General features: G+C 26.1%; 5 protein-coding genes across 5 annotated transcripts; 3 read left to right on the top strand and 2 right to left on the bottom strand.

Moving 5' to 3' along the window:
- The first annotated feature begins 36 nt into the window (after positions 1-36).
- LOC127286980 (odorant receptor Or2-like) lies at positions 37-2,349 on the top strand. Its single transcript, XM_051313650.1, has 6 exons — positions 37-722; positions 816-1,222; positions 1,361-1,460; positions 1,645-1,746; positions 1,827-1,985; positions 2,248-2,349. Exons 1-6 carry the CDS (start codon positions 429-431, stop codon positions 2,299-2,301), a joined length of 1,116 nt encoding a protein of 371 aa, XP_051169607.1. The 5' UTR covers positions 37-428; the 3' UTR covers positions 2,302-2,349.
- Positions 2,203-4,533, bottom strand: LOC127286982 (riboflavin kinase-like). Its single transcript, XM_051313652.1, has 4 exons — positions 4,188-4,533; positions 3,812-3,960; positions 3,122-3,224; positions 2,203-2,905 (listed from the first exon to the last, which is right to left on the bottom strand). The coding sequence occupies exons 1-4, from the start codon at positions 4,273-4,275 to the stop codon at positions 2,802-2,804; spliced, it is 444 nt and encodes a 147-aa protein (XP_051169609.1). The 5' UTR covers positions 4,276-4,533; the 3' UTR covers positions 2,203-2,801.
- Positions 4,534-4,818: 285 nt separating this feature from the next.
- Positions 4,819-6,432, bottom strand: LOC127286981 (3-oxoacyl-[acyl-carrier-protein] reductase FabG-like). The gene is made up of 4 exons (XM_051313651.1): positions 6,229-6,432; positions 5,665-5,996; positions 5,318-5,519; positions 4,819-5,212 (listed from the first exon to the last, which is right to left on the bottom strand). The coding sequence occupies exons 2-4, from the start codon at positions 5,979-5,981 to the stop codon at positions 4,970-4,972; spliced, it is 762 nt and encodes a 253-aa protein (XP_051169608.1). The 5' UTR covers positions 5,982-5,996; positions 6,229-6,432; the 3' UTR covers positions 4,819-4,969.
- A 243-nt stretch (positions 6,433-6,675) lies between these two features.
- Positions 6,676-9,150, top strand: LOC127286979 (uncharacterized). The gene is made up of 8 exons (XM_051313649.1): positions 6,676-7,067; positions 7,180-7,269; positions 7,354-7,495; positions 7,606-7,850; positions 8,113-8,282; positions 8,339-8,498; positions 8,581-8,714; positions 8,809-9,150. The coding sequence occupies exons 1-8, from the start codon at positions 7,040-7,042 to the stop codon at positions 9,148-9,150; spliced, it is 1,311 nt and encodes a 436-aa protein (XP_051169606.1). The 5' UTR covers positions 6,676-7,039.
- Positions 9,151-9,164: 14 nt separating this feature from the next.
- Positions 9,165-11,273, top strand: LOC127286967 (uncharacterized). The gene has a single exon (XM_051313635.1). The coding sequence runs from the start codon at positions 9,165-9,167 to the stop codon at positions 11,271-11,273; it is 2,109 nt and encodes a 702-aa protein (XP_051169592.1).
- Positions 11,274-13,026: the final 1,753 nt, after the last annotated feature.

The raw sequence follows: 13,026 nt of genomic DNA, 5'->3' as shown, positions 1-13,026 counted from the left end.
TATAAAAGTAAATTAATTGTACGAATAAACGCTACTAAAAATTAGAAAAAAAGTTAAATTTTTTTTTTATAGAATATATAACGAAACTGTTTTGCGAACGTCTTGGGAAAATTATTATTATTAATGATACTAAAGAGCTTTTCGCTTTTGATATATCTAATTTTAATTATACGATTCTACATATATGAGAAATAAGCGCAGATATCTGAAAATTCATTAATTATTAAATTCTAATTATCGTGGACTTTAGTTCGTCAAAATCGAATTTACTCTATATTATTTCCATTCTCTAGAATCGTAGCCACATTAAGAAATCATTTTTATTCTGTTAATTAAACTGAAACTCCTTATAATTTAAATATAAAGTTTCAAAAATAATATTAAAAAATATAATGGAAATAGTAAATAAATAAAATTAATAAATAAAAATGAAAGTAAACAAAAAAACTAATGTTTTGTTTCGATTTTTAAATATTTATGGAAGATTAAGTTCAACTTGGCCACCGTCTCTTAACGATAGGAGACAACAAAAAATAATCTATGAATTTTGTTGGTGGTTCACTTTAATTAATGTAATTAGTCTATTGATACCATTAATAATGGGAGTTTTTCATTTTCGAAACAATTTCGATATATTGGCTCAAGCCGCTTCTGAATTAACAGCACTTATGGAAGTTTTCTTCAACATGTTAATATGCAAATTACAAGGCAAACGTTTACAAGTAATTATAATAAAGCTATAAATTTTTTGTACTTGAAAAAATTCGCCCTAACATGATTTTAAGGATGATTGAAAAAATTTTAATTTTTTATAGAAAATTCTTCATAATATCCATATCTTCAAAAAAGAAGCAAATGAATTGGAAAAAAATATTATTGACAAATATACAGAAAGATATTTTAATTTTCATATATTTCTTGGCACATCTTTCTTTTTAACTGGTATCGCTTTTTCCTGTTGTCCAATTGTAACATCTGCATTATTGCCAGCCGATGCTTGGTATCCATTTTCATTAGAATATTTATTAATAAGAATAATTCTTTATGCAACACAAGTGCTTGCAATAGCACAAACTGCTCTATGTGTTTGTGTAGATTTTACAGTTGCAATGATTTTTTGGTACTTATCAGTCCGTTTAGAACTTCTTCAACGGGAATTCAAAAGTACTTCCACTAATCTCGACTACAAACATTGTATCATTAGGCATCAAGAATTAATAGCGTGAGTATTTATATTTTCTTTTTGTCTCCTCATTTCTTCATCAGGAATTAATTATGAATTTTAAAAAATTGTTTGCACTCTAATTTTGTCACAAGCATAAATTTCCTATACTAATTTTGACAGAAATAACATTTTTAGATTTTTCGACGAAGCTTCTAAACTTATCCGATTGTTAATAATTAAAAGTACTTTTACAATGACTCTAACTATAATTTTTTCTGCCTTTGAATTACTTGGTGTAAGTAAACATGAGTAACCATAATTTTTATATGGGCAAATATCAAGAAACTTTTATATCATTTTGTATATTAAAGGATATGAATGCTAAAAATTCCAAAAATTTGCTCATTATAAATTAACTAATTTAAAAATATTTTTCTTAAAAATAAATAATAATTGTACATTTTGTATTAACTAAATAGCATATATCTCTGACTGTAATATCAAAATCTATAATGATGGTGGTTGGTGCAAGTTTAAGACTCTTCCTAACTTCATGGGCTGCTGATGATTTAAAGGATCAAGTAAGTTTTTATAGATTCTTCAATAATTGATAAGATAATTATTATTAATATTATTTAGAATTGAAAATTAATTATTAAAGAGTGAAAAAATAGCTGACTCTATATATGAATCGTCCTGGATTAATAAATCTTCTGAAATACGAAAGTACCTGTCTATTGTAATTATTCGAAGTCAAAAACCATTTGTAATATCTGCTACAGGAATAATTGACACATTTTCTTTGGAATACTATTCATTTGTATGTTCAATCAATTTAATAATTATTATTTTTAAATAATTGATTAAATCATAAATTATATTAATAATTGAGACTTTGGATCTTAAAAGGGCCAACACTAGAATTTGCATCACAATTTTTTTTTGCAATCAAAATTTTAATACTATAGAGGCCAAAATTTGTAATGTAAATTCGAACATTGGCTCTTTTAAGATCCAGAGGCTTTATTCCAATTAAAAAAAGTTAATCATATATTTATAATTTATTTGTTTTCTTGTTTCAGTTCCTCGCAACATCAGCTAATTATTTTTTTAGAGCAAGAGCTGTTATGTCTTAAAATAATAATTATATGCCCTAAAATTTATTTCGTATTAAATTTAATTACAAGAGAATAATTAAAACTCAAATGTTATTAAACATTGATTTCTCATAACCTAATGTACTTTTGATAATACTTTATGATCTTTATATAATATAAAGAAGTAATATTATTTTTTATCTTATCTTTTATTTCTTTTTCAATTCGTTTTTCTGTTCGGATTCTAAAGCTTATTTGTTTGTTAAAAGATCGTTGTTAAAATATATTCCTATTTTTTTTTTAATTATAAAATAAAATGTCTTCCCGTCCACCTTGTCCTGAGATGAATCATTCTCCAACAGGAATATAAGAAATATTTAAATATTAACTTTTTGTTTTCATTTTTATATTTTAATTTGAGTTATAAAATTTTTACTTTTTTCTATTAGAAAATTATCTTCTTTCTGTATATATATACATTTAATATCTGTTTTGTTTTTTAAATAGATTAAAAATCTTATTTGTTACTTTATACAGTACTATTCTTGAAAAAATGTATGATTCTTGTATTCACACATTTTTGGTTCATCGAGCTTCTTTTTGGCGATTTCAATATCGTTTTGTATTTCACTTATTAAGTCATCTGTAAAAAAAAAGGTCGAATAATTAATATGTAATATAATTTAATTCTAAAAAATTCGAAAATTGATACTTTTCGATGGCATTACAAAATTATTAATATTAATAAGTAATAAATTTAAGAAGTATAATATCCTTTAATTAACTGTATATAAGGATTTAATAATAGTTAATAATATAGTCAGAATGAACCTGAAGAAAAATAAATTTATTTTCTTACCAACAGATGAGAAATCTTTCTCGGGTCTTATATAACCCGTGATAATAATTTTAAGACTCTTGTCATAAAAATCACTTGGAAAATCATGAATCAAATGGACTTCCTAGAAAAAATAAATTCTTTCAATGTTTAGAAAAAATGTAGAAAAATGCTTAATAATAATAATTAAAAAAAAAAATTGAAATCATTAAATTTATATTGACCAAAATAGTTGCCGAATATGTAATTTCAAAAAATTATGATATTTTGCAAAAAATATTCTGTATTTTTTTAGAATACATAACAAAAGATTTTTATTAAAGTTCATATTTATTTCATGTAAAATATAAATTTTAAGTAGTAAAAATATGGAAAATTGTCCATTTTTTATTCAGTAAAAAAAGAGAATTTGTCTTGAAAGTATAAAAAACATATCTTATCTTATTATTTTATATCTTTAAAAATTCTAAAATCAATTAAAAATAATAAATTTACTGATTTTGAAATCAATATCTAATTTAAGTTTCAACTTTTAAAAAAATAATTCTATGTTTTTTAAAAAAGTTTTCCACTGTCAAAGAGTATAAATTATAAATTCTAATTATAAGTTCAAATCTTACAATCAGACAAAATTTACAATTTCCAAAAATAATTCGAAAATTTATGTTTTGAAATATACAATTTTTTTAAGACAATATAAATAAATCCTACCATGGATTTTTTTTCATTTTTGTAAAATGGATTCCAGCCAATGCTCATAACCATTTTGTAAATCGATTTTTCTAATAATGCCCATCCATAGTAAATTCCAGTTCCAAATTCTTTGGGTAATGCATCAACAACATCCTCTGGAAGATTTGCTAAAATATAAAGGAAAAAAAAAATCCATAAATAACTCGTTAAGAAATAATTTAGTTTATTTAATTTTAATAAGTAAAAAAAAAATATGTTTAAATAAAATAAATATTTTCACTATAATATAACAAAAGCTAAATAATTATTGATAAAAACTATTATTTTAAGTGAAAATTTAGATGAGAAATTTTTAAATAATGTGAAATTAAATTTGAAAAAACTGGTAAATTACCTGTTGGAATTCCTAGAGATTTGGATCCTCTTCCAAAACCTTTAATAACTATTCCCGTTGTACAATAAGGTAAAAATTTACTAAACATTGTTCTTATTTTATATATCTGAAGGTTTTTTTTTAAAAAAAATAGAATGCGTTAAATACTGATAAATTCCAATAATTTAGAACAATAATGATAAGAGATCATTTGGACTGTTCATTATTGTATATATAGATAATCTATTTCAATAATCTTTGGTATGCTCAGCATCACGTCATTAAAATTATATATATAATTTTTTAATGACGTTTAACATGATATAATAAAAACTTTTACAGCTCTGCCTCTGCATTTTAATTTTTAGGTTATATTATCGGTAAATGTATAGGTTGACTTTATCATAATGAAGATTTCAAATTTCGACTTTGAAATCACATTTCTACTGACAAAATACCGATATTTAAAAAATTTGTTAAAAAAAATTACTTTTAATTATGTTTATTGTTAAATTTTCATTATTTTAGTGATCTAAAAAATTTAAAAATATGAAATTGTACTTTTGTTTGTGTTTATTTATAATATCCATAAAAGTCTATATGAAAAATAGTAAGTTTCTTCAAAAAAAAAAAAAAAGAAAAAAGTATAAAATACCTCTGATAATATTATTATTAATTATTAAATCTACTACATTTCGTATATTTAAAAATCTCGAAATTGTTCGATATGATTAAAAAAATATAAACGATATTTCTAATTGAAGTCACAAATTTCTTATTTTTTCTTGTTTAAAGACAGGTATTTAGCGAGGGCACATAACGTGTCTTCCACCATCTACTGGCAAATTTTCACCAGTGATAAAACTAGCATCGTCACTAGCTAAAAATGCAATTGATTTTGCCACCTCGGACACGTCTCCAGGACGACCTAAAGCATGGGTGGCTTTAGCTTTTTCAAAGAAATTTTTCAATTCTTCATCGGACATACCACTTCTTTTGTGTAATTGTGTTATTGTCACTCCAGGATTTACAGAATTCACACGTACCTAAGACGAGAAAAAATTAAATGAATGAATAAAGTAATACTGAAAGGTAATTTTTTTTATACTGATTTGTTTTAAAAAAAATTTTTTTTTTTGAATTATTATCACCTGTTTTGATGCAAGTTCCAGAGCCACACATCTTGTTAATTGATCAACAGCCGATTTACTCATACAATATGATAAAACACCTGGAAATGATCTTATACCATTAACACTCGAAACGTTAACAATGTTTCCCTTGGTTTTTATTAAATAAGGAACAGCTAACATTGTCAGTTGATATATTGAACGGACATTCGTGTTGAAAACTCTGAAAGTCATTTTTAAAAATTATCATTTACAATAATAATAATTTATTTAATTAATAATAAAGTAGTATGTTATTACATTTAATTAAATAAAATTAAATTAAAAAAAATGAATTCTATTTAAACATAATTAAAAATTTTTAATACCTATCATATTGTTCCAAACTCGTGTTTTCAATGCTACCGCTTTCCAATGTTCCGGCATTGTTAATTAAAACATCTAATTTGCCATAATGTTTGATTGTAGAATCTAAGATATTTTTAACATCATTTTCATTTGTTATCTCACCAGTGATAATGAATGGCTTTGGTTCTTTACATTTATTTGCGACATCTTGCAAATTGTTAAGATTACGTCCTGTTAATGCCAATGATGCTCCTAATTCTGACAAATAAATTGCTGTTGCTGACCCAATTCCAGAACTGGCACCAGTTATTAAAACAACTTTTCCCAAAAATTTCATCTTTAAAATTTTTGTCTAAAATATTAATAAATAGGAGGTAATATATAAATTCTTAAACAAAACGAAATTATTGTATTTTCAAAAGTGGCAAACGACCTTGAATATTTATACTTTCTATTAAAGCAACAGATTTTTAGGTTTAAGCAAAAAATCAACCAAAAATCATATTTAAAAAGAAATGTAATAACTTTTTATATAGCTTATATTTATAGCGTTTTATTTATTAAAAAATATTTTATGTACTTACTATTTTTGCCTTGTATTATTTCCTACGATATTGGAATGTATTCTGAATATTGTTACTTAACAAAATTGATGGATAATCTTTGAAATACTTAACAATTTCCTGTCTTCCAGGAAAATAAAACAAAAATAAAAAAAAAGTACAAAAAAATGTAAACCACGTGAAGTTATCATCGATCTCATTCAATCAGGTTGCAATACATAACCTTCCTAACTTTGTAAAAATACTAAAAATCTTAAAAATACATTTTTATTTATTACCATATTAAATAATTACATTTTAATAATTGGCATTCAATTAATTAATATTATTTCTATAAAACTTAAAATTAAATTTTATTATAAAAAAACACCACTAAATTTTTTCCTTTAATAAATATTTTGATTTCAAAAAATGACGCGCAATTGAATTGCCAATCAGACGAGGTTTTATGAGCGTGCGCAGTTAAAACACCCCTCCCGTCAAAACAATTACTGAAAAGTTGCACACAGTTGCACATTCACGGGAAAAAGAGAAACGTTGGTTTAACGTTCTGGGTCTACGTCACTGCGTTGGCATTGAATTAACATCGGCTCTCCTGTTAAATCAACATACTACGATCCAGCTGCATTAGCAGAAATATTTCGGCTTGCGCAGGCGCAGTGTATTCATGAGCACATGTTTAATTTCAATGTCGATCTCGTTTATCGGTCGCGATTCCCAATATATACCCTAAGAATTTAATATATATTTTGGTTAATATATTAGAAGTAGAATAAAATTTATGAAAAAAGGCGAGTACATTTTTAATTTTCGGGTCAAATAAACGACCAAAATGAGTTTGCAGTTACAGAAAAGTGCAGGTAATTTTTTGTAGGTTATGTTTCCCAGATTTGTCATTGTATTCATCGTCGTAATAATTTACGAATTTTCGAAAAACGATATTCGTTTTGCGGATTTTTTTTTTTGACATAGATAATAGTTCGCAATCAATTGAAAATACTGATTTTACAAGAAGTCGAAGTGATTCTACATCGAATTCAATAAGTCGAGAAGAGTTGCTAAGTAAGATTTTTTATCTGAGTTTTTCCCTGTCAAATTTTTTCATAATTTACTCGCAATTTATCTTTTATTATTGTGTTAAAATAGAATCCGAGTTTTGGAAAAAAGTGTTTCATCGTCTACCTGGAAGAAAGGCGTTAATTTTACAGGAAACAAATCAACCTCAATGGCGTGATTATCTTGTTGACGCTATCATACAAGTCGAATTGGAAGCAAATGCAAATTACACGTATGTATATAGTCACATGTTTTTCTTATAAATGAATATAAAAAAATATTTAAAGTTTTAAAAATTAGACCAAATTTCTATTTCCTATACCACGAATTATTATTTTTTAGTATTTCGAGACAACGATTCGAGCATATAAAAAGCGACGTTTTATTGATAATTCCGACTGAGTCTACTGTTGAAGGACGCGAAAATGGATGTGACGGTGGACTTTGGTATACTCCATCCAATGGGTTAATAAAAACTCGCGGAAAACTATATAATAAATATATAAATGAAAGAAGAGATTTAATTAACTGTGGACTCATTAATGTGAATAAAAATACCAGTGTGGACGAACAAAACATTGATAATGGTATGTTTACGAGTTTTAAATACTAAAATTACATTTAAACATGTTGCTTTCTAATTAAACATTTATAAATTTTGTTTTTATTGTATTTTGAAATTTATAATTGAATATCTTTAATATAACTTTAAACTAAAATAAAATTAAAAATTTTAACTCGATTGATTTAAAATGTAATAAATGAATTCCCTAATATTTTAACATAAAAATAATGAATTTCCGAGTAAGGTTCGATTTTAATAATTATAATTTATACAATATATTTCAGACGGAATCGAAAAATTGGAATTTTTTAAGCACACGGTTGAGCCGTTTGACACTGTGCTGGTAAAATGGAACGCGACATATGAAATTAGAAAACGTGTTGCGAAAAATTGGACCATTCCTGAGAAGTTTTTGAATTTCAAGGCCCTTTCTCAGCCTAGAGGTTATTTGCTGGTATGTCTTCCTGTAAAACATTGGTGGCAATTGTAAAATTAATTTATTTCTTTTAGCTTGAACAAGATTTCTTCCTAAAACATCCTATTGACAATGACATTCTTTACTCCAAGTGGCCAACGATATCTTCGAAAATAATCGCTCTTTCAACTTGCAGAAAGAAAGAAGCAAAAGTTAAGAAATTCCTAAAAGAAAATGAAAATCTGTTGAAAGCAGGTATGTATTAATAATAAATATTTATATTAGTTTCTTTTAGTTATTATGATAATAGCTTTAATTATTGCTTTATTTAATTCAGATTGTCGAGAAATTGCTGCACTGCTTCTGTTGCCAATTTTAATTGGACCCAGTACGGCAAAAGTAAAATTTAACGGAAAGCATTGGAAACCAAAATTAGAGGATTCAAAAGATACGTTTCTTAAAGTCGTAAAGGTAATTTTTTTCGTTTTATTATTAGTATTATTATTTTTAAAAATTGTTACTAACATAAACAAAATCTCTGATTATTAAAAATGTTAAATTTCAGTCCGAAGAGGAGGTGCAAAATTTTTTGACTGAAAAAAGAGAATTTTATAAACAGTGCAACTCAAATTTAGGACCCCTCGCTTTCATTGTCGGATCTCTTCCTGAAATCTCACATTGTTACGTTGCCGTAGATAAAACGCTTTATCATTGTAGTACGCCTCTTAATGCTATCGACGTTTGCTTTAAAATATCTGCAGCTCTCGGATGTGAGTATCCTTTAGAAGGTCGTTATCCTTGGATTTTTTTGGAAAAAGCTGTATATGGACTGTCTACAACAGTAATTTCTCCCAATGCGGTCACAGCTTTAATTACCGATTTAAGTAGTGCAACTTCAGAACAATAAAATAATTGCGCAATATGGCTTCGTTGATCGAAAATGAATTTACCAAAGAAAAAGCAAATTTTGCGCACTCTTTGTATGGGCAAACTGATATTCCACGAAATGCTATACAAAAAATTGTTACCATGTTTGCTCTATTTATTACAAATGTCTTTATTTCTTATTTAAAAGATCAGTTCAAAATTGTATGTGACACCAGTGCTACGAAGAGTTTGCAGTTTGATGAAATTTGTAAAGTTTTAGATGATAATTCAAACCCTCTTCAAGATATTATATCAGAATACAGAAGATTCAAACTTTTTTCGAAATTTAAATTGTCTATCAATCCTATTGAGTTCATTTTGGGAAAAAAATTTGAAACTACTGAAAAAGAAGGTTCTACAGTTACTTCGTTTGTATCAGCCAAAGCTCATTGGATTCCTTTAAAAGAAACCCTTGTGAGAGTTTTCAGCAACTTTGAATTTTTACAATTAGTAAAAGGTTACGTAAAACAATTATTAGAAGATACCACCGTTTTAAGCAACTTTATTCAAGGACAATATTGGCGTGAGAAATTAAAACATTACAATGATAAATTTGTTTTGCCATTAATTCTATATCATGATGATTTTGAATCTGGAAATGCTCTCGGCTCGCATCATGGAACAAATTCAATTGGAGTTCTTTATGCCTTTATTCCTTGTCTACCTCCTCAATTTGCTGCTCTTCTTGATCATATTTACACTGTTTTGGTGTTTCGATCTCACGATAGGAAAACATTTGGCAATTATAATACTTTTCGACATGCGATTGATGAAATAAACGAAATAACTGCGAATGGGATAGAAGTGGAACACGAAGGGAAAAAAGAAAAAATCTACTTTGAATTAGGATTGATTACTGGCGACAACTTAGGACTAAATAGCATATTCGAATTCGTTGAAAGTTTTTCGGCAAACTTTTGTTGTAGACTGTGTAAAATGGCGAAAAGTTCTTTAAATGTTAGTTGGAAAGAAGATGAATCATTGCTCAGATCAAAGGAGAATTATGAAGCAGATCTTAAGGCCGACAATTATTCTGAAACTGGGATTCATGATAGTTGTGTTTTTAATGCAATCAACGGTTTTCATATTTGTGTAAATACGGTCGTGGATGCTCTTCATGATATTGCAGAAGGTGTTTGTTTTTATACTATGCAAGGGATTATTGATAAATGTATTTCAGAAAGTTGGTTGACATTACAAGAAATTAATCGAAGGCTAACTACATTCGATTTTTCTGCTTGCGGAGAATCTAACAAACCACCTCCATTAAAAAATGGAAAGATCAAAATGTCCGCCGCTGAAATGATTTGTTTTTGCCGTTATTTTGGTGTTTTGTTTGGTGATTTAATACCTGATAATGATGAGCATTGGTCTCTATATTTAAAACTCCGCGAAATTGTAGAGATTGTTACCTCGCACAGAATTTTACATGGACATGTTAGTTACCTAAAAAACCTTATTGAAGAGCATAATTATCTTTTTTTGAAAAAAATTGGTCCATTGAAGCCGAAGATGCATTTTATATTGCATTACCATCGAATCATTCGTAATTTTGGACCACTGACACAATATTGGACCATGCGTTACGAATCTAAGCATCGCCATTTGAAGCGTACAACTAATAATCTAGCTGGATCAGTCAATATTACAAAATCTATAGCTATTTCACAATGCTTCAAAATCAGTCAACATGCTTCTAGTATTGATGTATCAAGTGAAAAATTAGGTTCTAAAGCTCATCGTTCATTACAATTATTAATACCACAACAATACGTTCTTCAGGATACCGAATACTTTAATTGGGTTATTATAAAAGGTACGAAATACGCATTGGGAAAAGTTGTTTTACTTGAAATGATTGAGGATGAGTTGCCAAAGTTTGGAAAAATTAAAGTAATTTTCAAATTTAACGGTGTAATAATGTTTGCTTTTCAACCTTTGATCACTAAATGTTTCTATGAGAAGTATAATGCCTACGAGGTCGTCGAAGATAACTGTTCGAATGAGAATCACATTGTATCTTCCGAAAATTTCAATTGTTCAGAAATATTTCCATTCTTTTACCAAAATGGACAACAGTATGTTTTGTATCGTCACGTATGAATTTATATCGTCTTTTGAGATTCAGTTAAACTAATTTGAAAAATGTGACTTAATAAAAAAATCATTCTTTTGTACCTCTTTAATTCATTTTAAACCCTCATCTCCAATAAAATTCAATATTTAAGAAATTAACATCAGAACCAATAAATTATTAAATAATTTATTTAAATTCTAAAGAATATTAATTTTAAATTTAATTACTTTATATACCACTTTATTTTGTTATTTTTAATTTGTCATTTTATCTATTATTTTAATTTTATTTTGAAAAATGCTTAAAATTTTTAAAAATGTGAAGAAATAACGTCAATTAATTTAAACATGACTTATAAACTTTTGTTATTTAAGTACTCCGTGTTATATGTTTTTTTAATGTTTAAAAAATATTGTAATTAAATTAATTATTTTATTAATTCAACTTTTAGATTTTTTAAATTATTATTTATTATTTTATTTATATTTATTTACTTTTTTTTATTTATTGTTTTTAATATTTTTTTACTATATTATTTCATAATTTTAGTTTTATAATTAAAGCAAGAAAAAGAATTCTATTATAATATATTTATAATTATAAATATATTGTAAAAGAATTTGTTTTTTATTATTATTTTATTAATAGAATTATGCCCGAATATATTCGAGCATATAGTTTTCTTAAATAAAGCAGTAACTTTTCGCTATACAAATATAAATTTTTCCGACGCGTGTAATTCAACTAACCATGGTATGTTGATTCAACGGCGTTTGGTAAGTTGAATCAACATACTGTAGCCTAACGGCAACTTTTGGAATCAATTCTACTTACTAGTTGGCATTAAAACAACATGCTTTGTACTACAGAGGTCGCGTCTATTGAATCAACACCGAAAACCTGTTCAGCCAATCGGAATTCGGTATTAATCCAACGTTTCTCTTTTTCCCGTGTAGTATGTTGATTTAACAGGAGAGCCGATGTTAATTCAATGCCAACGCAGTGACGTAGACCCAGAACGTTAAACCAACGTTTCTCTTTTTCCCGTGTTCTTATTGAAAATAAAAATTTTTTAATTATCATCTACTAGTTTCTGGAAATGATTAATTTTATTATTTAATAATATAATTAGTACTACAATATAATAAGAAACAATTATAACTCACTAAATTCATTTAGATTTTTAGTTTTTTATCATAAAATTTGTAATTTATTAATAACAATTTATAAAGTAATATTTACAGATTAACTAAATTTATTGTTAATAATTTATTTATGAAATGTACAGCAGGTGCAAGTAGAAAGGAACGAATTGAATATTTTTTTGTAATTTTTCACCATGGTATGTTTTTCTTTTTGAAAAAGTATTAAGCAAATTTTAAAATATTGGCCTTTTCTTATTAAGGTCAAATTCACCCCGTTGTATACGGAAGTTGATATTTTTCTTATATATAAAAACAATATTTAATATTGCGGAAGTAAGAAACGGAAATATTCAATATATCTACGAATAAATGGAGAAATAATAAATAAATAATAAATTGTAGAGAATATTAAATGTTTAAATTAAAGTCGACGATGAAATAAACTTTAATATTTTATATAAATTCTTAACATATTGTATTTCTCATCACATGATAGTGGATAATTATCTTAAAATGTAAAAAACATTTCTATTTTAAACGCGCGATCTTTACTGTATACTCAGTAATTTTTAATGCGATCAATTATTTTCCCAAGGAAATTAAATTTCTGCTTTCTCTTATAATTTTTTTTTTT

This window comes from Leptopilina boulardi, unplaced genomic scaffold (genome assembly GCF_019393585.1).
Source record: "Leptopilina boulardi isolate dan_hultmark-lab unplaced genomic scaffold, ZJU_Lbou_2.1 LbouV2_366, whole genome shotgun sequence".
Classification (NCBI taxonomy): domain Eukaryota; kingdom Metazoa; phylum Arthropoda; class Insecta; order Hymenoptera; family Figitidae; genus Leptopilina; species Leptopilina boulardi.
Note: the sequence above shows the minus strand (reverse complement) of the source record. Positions and strands in the feature narration are given on the sequence as shown.

Bases quoted from the DNA above. Each gene is read 5' to 3' on its own strand.
- LOC127286980 (XM_051313650.1), top strand. From the start codon at position 429: ATGAAAGTAAACAAAAAAACTAATGTTTTGTTTCGATTTTTAAATATT. The intron at 1,747-1,826 runs GTAAGTTTTTAT...TAATTATTAAAG, and splicing joins CTGATGATTTAAAGGATCAA to AGTGAAAAAATAGCTGACTC. The intron at 1,986-2,247 runs GTATGTTCAATC...TTCTTGTTTCAG, and splicing joins CTTTGGAATACTATTCATTT to TTCCTCGCAACATCAGCTAA.
- LOC127286982 (XM_051313652.1), bottom strand. From the start codon at position 4,275: ATGTTTAGTAAATTTTTACCTTATTGTACAACGGGAATAGTTATTAAA. The intron at 3,961-4,187 runs GTAATTTACCAG...TTTATATTTTAG, and splicing joins ATCTCTAGGAATTCCAACAG to CAAATCTTCCAGAGGATGTT. The intron at 2,906-3,121 runs GTAAGAAAATAA...TTTTTTTTACAG, and splicing joins GAAAGATTTCTCATCTGTTG to ATGACTTAATAAGTGAAATA.
- LOC127286981 (XM_051313651.1), bottom strand. From the start codon at position 5,981: ATGAAATTTTTGGGAAAAGTTGTTTTAATAACTGGTGCCAGTTCTGGA. The intron at 5,520-5,664 runs GTATTAAAAATT...AATGACTTTCAG, and splicing joins AGTTTGGAACAATATGATAG to AGTTTTCAACACGAATGTCC. The intron at 5,213-5,317 runs GTGATAATAATT...TTCTCGTCTTAG, and splicing joins TGGAACTTGCATCAAAACAG to GTACGTGTGAATTCTGTAAA.
- LOC127286979 (XM_051313649.1), top strand. From the start codon at position 7,040: ATGAGTTTGCAGTTACAGAAAAGTGCAG. The intron at 8,499-8,580 runs GTATGTATTAAT...TATTTAATTCAG, and splicing joins TGAAAATCTGTTGAAAGCAG to ATTGTCGAGAAATTGCTGCA. The intron at 8,715-8,808 runs GTAATTTTTTTC...GTTAAATTTCAG, and splicing joins CGTTTCTTAAAGTCGTAAAG to TCCGAAGAGGAGGTGCAAAA.
- LOC127286967 (XM_051313635.1), top strand. From the start codon at position 9,165: ATGGCTTCGTTGATCGAAAATGAATTTACCAAAGAAAAAGCAAATTTT.